The sequence below is a fragment of the Oncorhynchus clarkii genome, chromosome 9 (assembly GCF_045791955.1).
Source record: "Oncorhynchus clarkii lewisi isolate Uvic-CL-2024 chromosome 9, UVic_Ocla_1.0, whole genome shotgun sequence".
NCBI lineage: Eukaryota > Metazoa > Chordata > Actinopteri > Salmoniformes > Salmonidae > Oncorhynchus > Oncorhynchus clarkii.
In genome coordinates this window covers 21,308,600-21,315,500 of record NC_092155.1, presented here as the reverse complement: position 1 = coordinate 21,315,500, position 6,901 = coordinate 21,308,600, and the positions used below count along the sequence as shown (strand labels likewise).

The window sequence follows — 6,901 nt, the reverse complement described above, 5'->3', positions numbered from 1 at the left end:
GTAGATGTCTTTTCCCTCACCCATCTACACACAATACGCCATAATGACAAAGTGAAAACATGGTTTAAGATTTGTATTTATTGAAAATGAAATACAAAAAGATTGAATTTACATAAGTATTCACACCCCTGAGACAATACACGTTAAAGTAATCTTTGGCAGAGATTACAGCTGTGAGTCTCTGGGTAAGTCTCTAAAAGCTTTGCACACCTGGATTGTACAATATTTGCACATTATTAAAATTCTTCAAGCTCTGTCAAGTTGGTTGTTGATCATTGCTAGACAGCCATTTCAAGATGATTTAAGTCAAGCTGTAATTAGGCCACTCAGGAACATTCAATGCCGTCTTGGTAAGAAACTCCAGTGTATATTTGGCCTTGGGTTTTAGGTTATTGTTCTGCTGAAAGGTAAATTTGTCTCCCAGTGTCTGTTGGAAAGCAGACTGAATTAGGTTTTCCCCCAGGATTTTGTCTATGCTTAGCTCTATTCAGTTTTTTTTCCATTCTAAAAACTCCCTAGTCCTTGCAGATGACCCATAACATGATGCAGCCACCACCATGCTTGAAAGTATGAAGAGTGGTGTTCAGTGATGTTGGATTTGCCCCAAACATTACATTTTGTATTCAGGACATAAAGTTAATTTCTTTGCCACATTTCTTGCAGTTTTACTTTAGTGCCTTATTGTAAACATGTCCTGTAATATATATATATATTTTTTACAGGCTTCCTTCTTCTCACTCTGTCATTTAGGTTAGTATTATGGAGTAACTACAATGTTGTTGATCCATTCTCAGTTTTCTACCATCACAGCCATTAAAATGTGTAACTGTTTTAAAGTCACCACTGGCCTCCTGGTGAAATCCCTAAGTGGTTTCCTTCCTCTCCGGCAACTAAGTTAGGAAGGACACCTGTATCTTTGTAGTGACTGTGTAACGGTTTTCTTGAGGTGAAGGAGAGGCGGACCAAAATGCAGTGTGGTTTCTATTCATGGTTCTTTAAATTATAAAGACACTATACGTGAATAAACTAACAAAAACAATAACCGTGAGAAAATCTAAAACAGCCTGGTGCAAACACAGAGACAGGAACAATCACCCACAAACACACAGTGAAACCCAGGCTACCTAAGTATGATTCTCAATCAGAGACAACTACTGACACCTGCCTCTGAAAACCATACTAGGCCGAAACATAGAAATACCCAAAACATAGAAAAACAAACAGACTGCCCACCCCAACTCACGCCCTGACCATACTAAATAATGACAAAACAAAGGAAATAAAGGTCAGAACGTGACAGACTGGCTATATTGATACACCACCCAAAGAGTAATTAATAACTTCACCATTCTCAAAGGGATATTTTAATGTATGCTTTTTTTTTCTTTTTTTTTACCCACCTACCAATAGGTGCCCTACTTTGCGAGGCATTGGAAACCTCCATGGTATTTGAGGTTGAATCTGTGTTTGAAATTCACTGCTCGACTGAGGGACCTTACAATTATCTGTACGTGTGGGGTACAGAGATGAGGTAGTCATTAACAAATCATGTTAAACACCATTATTGCACACAGAGCGAGTCCATGCCACCTAGTATCTGACTTATTAAGTACATTTTTACTCCTGAACTTGTTTAGCCTTGCCATAACAGTGGTTGAATACTTGTCGACTCGAGCCATTTCAGTTTTTCATTTTGAATTATAATTGGTAAAGATGTCTAAACATAATTCCACTCTGACATTATGGGGTATTGTGTGTAGGCCAGTGACACAAAATCTCAATGGAATCCATTTTAAATTCAGGCTGTAACACAACAAAATGTGGAAAGGTCAAGGAATGTGAATACTTTGTGATGGAACTATGCCTGCACATTCATCATATTTTTGTATGATTGGTTAGTCCTGCTTAGTTTCAGTCCATATTCATTCATACAGTACATACACATGCACATATCTGGCCAGTGCCTGTTCTCACAGGACTGCAGATGACTCTAATGTTGAAGAACTTTTGAAGGAAATGTCTTATCTGTCTGTCTACACCAGCATGTTGCAGACATTGTCCCGCTGGCTTATTGTCTCGAAGCTTGGCCAGTGCACTGCACCATAGGGTTTAGGGGAGAATAGTGTGATGTGTTGAGGAAATAAATAAAATGTCCAACTGAAAAACATCCATTCTGTCACTTGCACTCACCTTATTAAGGTCGATGTCCACACCCCAGCATAAATCGAATTACCATAATAAAAAATCCCCATAATCAAAGATAGGGAGATTGTTGTTTTTTTTTTGCATTGGATGCGTCTCAATCCACCACATCCACCTATGTAACACTTCCGTTTCTGTGGTGGAAGGTGACAGAGCTAGAGCTGTGTTTGTCAGACCATGAGACATCTGAAAATCGGCTGATCTGACAACTTCTTTCTGTAACAGTTTGGGCTACACACTATTATGAGTGTGTAAAGGTGAGACTCTCACTAACACGTACATGGTTGTTTTGCTCTAGGATACCCAGAGACTTGTGTGAAAGTCCCCCGGTACGTTGAAAAACATTTCAGAAGTATATGGAGACTGTTGAGTGGAAAACATAAGGGGTTTTAAATACTTTAAAGACATATATTCTCTCAGATTTAGGAGAGACACTTCAAGAACAAACTTCCTTTAGTCCCAAAAATAAATCTGTTGTTCTATGTTGTGAATCTGTTTTTGAATGTGTTTACATGGGCTAATAGCGGTAAGGCCAATTTTTTTTTTTATAATCAGAAAATGATGTATAGATTTTTTTGATACTTCAGTGTTTTAAAATGGCGTAATCTGGGTTTGTGAAATGCAACCCCTCTAGTCTACTAAACTCAACATTAATTTTTGCTTTACTTCAACATCCTCCTTTACTGAACCTAACCAGGCATTTACAGGAATGAGTTGAAGCGATGTGTGAACACTGATTGTGTGTAGATAACAAACATTAACCCCTTCCTTATTAGTGGATGTGCACTGCAAACCAGAATGGATTGTATGACACAAATTTAAGTGAAGCGAGTTCGACCACAGAGCTGCTAGTCTTGTAATAAATAATGTGGAAATTGAGCAAGTTGAGATGACTAAACTGCTTGCAGTAACCCTAGATTGTAAATTGTCATGGTCAAAACATTGATGCAGTAGTAGCTAAGACAGGGAGAAATCTGTCTATAATAAAGCGATGCTCTACCTTCTTAACAACATTATAAACAAGGCAGGTCCTACAGGCCCTAGTTTTGTCGCACCTTGACTACTGTTCAGTCGTGTGGTCAGGTGCCACAAAAAAAGGACTTAGGAAAATTGCAATTGGCTCAGAACAGGGCAGCACGGCTGGCCCTTGGATGTATACAGAGAGCTAATATTAATAATTTGCATGTCAAGCTCTCCTGGTTGAAAGTGGAGGAGAGATTGACTTCATCACTACTTTTATTTAGGAGAGGTATTGATTGACCTGTTGAATACACCGAGCTGTCTGTCTAACAGGACACCCATGCATACCCCACAAGACATGCCATAAAAGGTCTCTTCACAGTCCCCAAGTCCAGAACAGACTATGGGAGGCACACAGTACTACATAGAGCCATGACTACATGGAACTCTATTACGCATCTAGTAACTGACTCAAGCAGTAAAATATGATTTTAAAAAACAGATTAAAAAAACACCTTCTGGAACAGCGGGGATTGTGAAGCAACACAAACATTGGCACAGACACATGCATACACACACACACGATAACATACGCACTATACATACACATGGATTTAGTACTATAGATATGTGCTAGTGGTGAAGTAGGGGCCTGAGGGCACACAGTGTGTTGTGAAATCTGTGAATGTATTGTAATGTTTTAAAAATTGTATAAACAGACTTTTTTAGACCCCGGGAAGAGTAGCTGCTGCTGCTCTGGCAGCAGCTAATGGGGATCCACAATAAATACAAATACTGCTTCAGATCACGTGCTGTTCACAGTTTCAGCTCTTTTATTACAGAGAATCTGCCACTGAGGTTCACATGGCGATGAAGATGAGAAATAATGTTCAATTTGGCTCTTGTTTGAATGAATCGGGATCTTTTCATCTCAAATAAAAGATGTCTTGACTTTAACTCACACAAAAAAATCTGACATTGCTGCTTCAATTATCATTAATGAATCAACTCTTTCAAAGTAGGCTATATTGCACAATGCACATCCAGGCAATTCTGATGGTCAGGTGGTCTTGTACTGTAATACAAGTCAAATTCCTGCTTGACTCCTCTCTGACACAGTACAGTTAATGCATTACAGGTCGTCTGAGGCTGGTCTGTCCATAGTGATGCCCCAAACCTATAAAGTCACGACATCCTGGGTAGAACAGAAGCACTTTCACAGCTTTGTACAGATGCTGGATATCCAAGTACTGTATGAATGTTCATCTGCAACAAAAAAATGGAGACTCGTCTCAAATGTTTATAGTGAGAGCGACACCTTTCGTCTGGTTGCTATGTCCCCCCATCCACCGTTGTCTAAATGACATCTGAAAGGCAGTATCAGTCTGGTACAAAACGTCTTCAGCCCAGTCTATGGAGCACAGGAGAAGTACTTGTGGGTTGTGAACTTACTGGAACGGTGGCTTCTTAGCTCCCGGCGTCCCCTCAAACTGGGGTCTGTGGGGGCTCCAGTGAGATGAGTGTCTGGAACGGTGGCTTCTTAGCTCCCGGCGTCCCCTCAAACTGGGGTCTGTGGGGGCTCCAGTGAGATGAGTGTCTGGAGCGGTGGCTTCTTAGCTCCCGGCGTCCCCTCAAACTGGGGTCTGTGGGGGCTCCAGTGAGATGAGTGTCTGGAGCGGTGGCTTCTTAGCTCCCGGCGTCCCCTCAAACTGGGGTCTGTGGGGGCTCCAGTGAGATGAGTGTCTGGAACGGTGGCTTCTTAGCTCCCGGCGTCCCCTCAAACTGGGGTCTGTGGGGGCTCCAGTGAGATGAGTGTCTGGAACGTCAGTCTTCTTTCACTGGGGAAATAAGAAACATATTAAAAGTAGGAATAGATAAAAGGTGTCCGAAGCCATGCGATGTTTGTCTGTAGTCTCACAACCCACATGATCTAAAACTGATGTCTGGAAAAGGAAGAAGGCAAAACAGCGAATGACAACTATCAACAGAGAATATACAGTATATAATAATATATATGGTTTTGGTAATAATCCCTGCTATTTCTGGCTGGTCTACATCCTTGAGAATTTAGTCATCACCTATTGTCTTTCAGCATGTATCCATTCATCATTCTCCATGCCACTGGGCTCACCTAATGAGTGTGCATAACGTGTGCATAAAGTATGTAACACTTGATGGCATGTCAGTATCTTAGCCACAAATAGTTGATCACATACCTTGGCTGGGAATGCAGACAAGGCGTTATGGCACGCCAGGTCCACTCCAGGGCCCGGTTTCTCAAAAGCATCTTAAGGCTAAATTCATCGTTAGAACCTCGGCTTTTGGGCTCTAATATGAAATTAGCCTTAAGATGATTTTGGGAAACCGGGCCCAGGACGGTTTTCAGGTGGCGGGAACAACAAGGGAATCGGCGATGCACCTGCTCCAAGAGTTCCTCTTTACGCAACCCGTAGACGATTGGTGCGACGCACTGCGCCAAGCTGAAGAAGGCGAAACTAACCACCGCAGACAGTTCTTTGGTCCCCGGCTGAATGTGTCCTTGTTTCTGGAGAACTGTTAGCACAAAGTTCATGAAGTTGGGGAGGATGTATACGGCGAGTTGAGTACCGTGCAGGGCGAGGGTCTTGCATCCGACCATGTTGCGTCGATTCATCACTCCCAACCGTCGCCCCTCAAACAGTATCCTTACATAACTGTACAGAATGAGCGCCGTGCACACAGATATCAACAATATTTTTTCCAGGCCACCTTTCTTCAGCTGTTCCCTTCCACATTCCACATTTGTATCACTGCCGAGCATCTCTGTCTTGGAGAGCAGAGTGAGGGGGATAACCAGTGCGAGTCCCCATGTCAGTAGCCCAACTAGCCAAGGCCATTGCCAGACAGAACTGTACCACAGAGGATGACAGACAGCAAAATAACGGTCCAGCGACATAGCAGTGAGAGTCAGAAGGATATTGGACGCGCTGGTGATTAGGACGGTTATCATGGCCACACATATGGATGGCACCGGCTTGGCGTCGAAGTAGATCTGGAGGTAGAAAACAGAACACATTCCGAAGTACACCAGAGCGGACACCAACAGGTGAAAAACCAACACAAAGCGCGCATGGCCCCGAAGTCGATCCTCGCGCAGTATAGTCCAGTTAATGACGATGTTGAAGAATGCCAATGTTATGAAGGCGATGGTCGACGCACAAACCCGTACATAGGTGTAGTCCTTTCCGCCCGTTTCTCCAGTCCCGTTATACATCGACATTATTCCTTGATGGTGTATTTAGGGTATTTGGTGGAGTTGTTTCTTCATGGCTTCTGCCTTCTTATAGTTTCCCCAAACGCTTAACTAGGCTACTCAATCAGAGTACATCCAAGACATCAATGCAATGCAATGCCTGTGTATGAAAAACCCCTCTCTCTTTCTATCTCTCTCGCTGTCTCTCTGGCTGCCTGTCTGTCTTCCAACCTCAAAAAGCGCACCAGTGTGCACAGTGCGCAATCGCCACATTTACAAAGGGAAGTACGTTTCCAATTTCAACTGAATACTATATGCTGCTTTTGAGATATATACTCTTTCTAAAATAATCAAACGTCATGTTAAACAATAACATTTTTCATCAACACGCGCTGCTCTGATACAGGGCAGGCATATTACTCTGAGAAGTATATTGTTAAACTTGAAGCTACTTCCCTTCACACAAAGACACACACACACACACAAAGACACACACACACACACACA

At 42.4% G+C, this 6,901-nt stretch overlaps 1 protein-coding gene across 1 annotated transcript; it reads right to left on the bottom strand.

Annotated features, from left to right (window-relative positions):
- Window positions 1–3,965: 3,965 nt before the first annotated feature.
- Window positions 3,966–6,603, bottom strand: LOC139417162 (odorant receptor 131-2-like). Its single transcript, XM_071166403.1, has 2 exons — window positions 5,379–6,603; window positions 3,966–5,000 (listed from the first exon to the last, which is right to left on the bottom strand). Exons 1-2 carry the CDS (start codon window positions 6,419–6,421, stop codon window positions 4,940–4,942), a joined length of 1,104 nt encoding a protein of 367 aa, XP_071022504.1. The 5' UTR covers window positions 6,422–6,603; the 3' UTR covers window positions 3,966–4,939.
- Window positions 6,604–6,901: the final 298 nt, after the last annotated feature.

Bases quoted from the DNA above. Each gene is read 5' to 3' on its own strand.
- LOC139417162 (XM_071166403.1), bottom strand. From the start codon at position 6,421: ATGTCGATGTATAACGGGACTGGAGAAACGGGCGGAAAGGACTACACC. The intron at 5,001-5,378 runs GTATGTGATCAA...TTATTTCCCCAG, and splicing joins TGTCTGCATTCCCAGCCAAG to TGAAAGAAGACTGACGTTCC.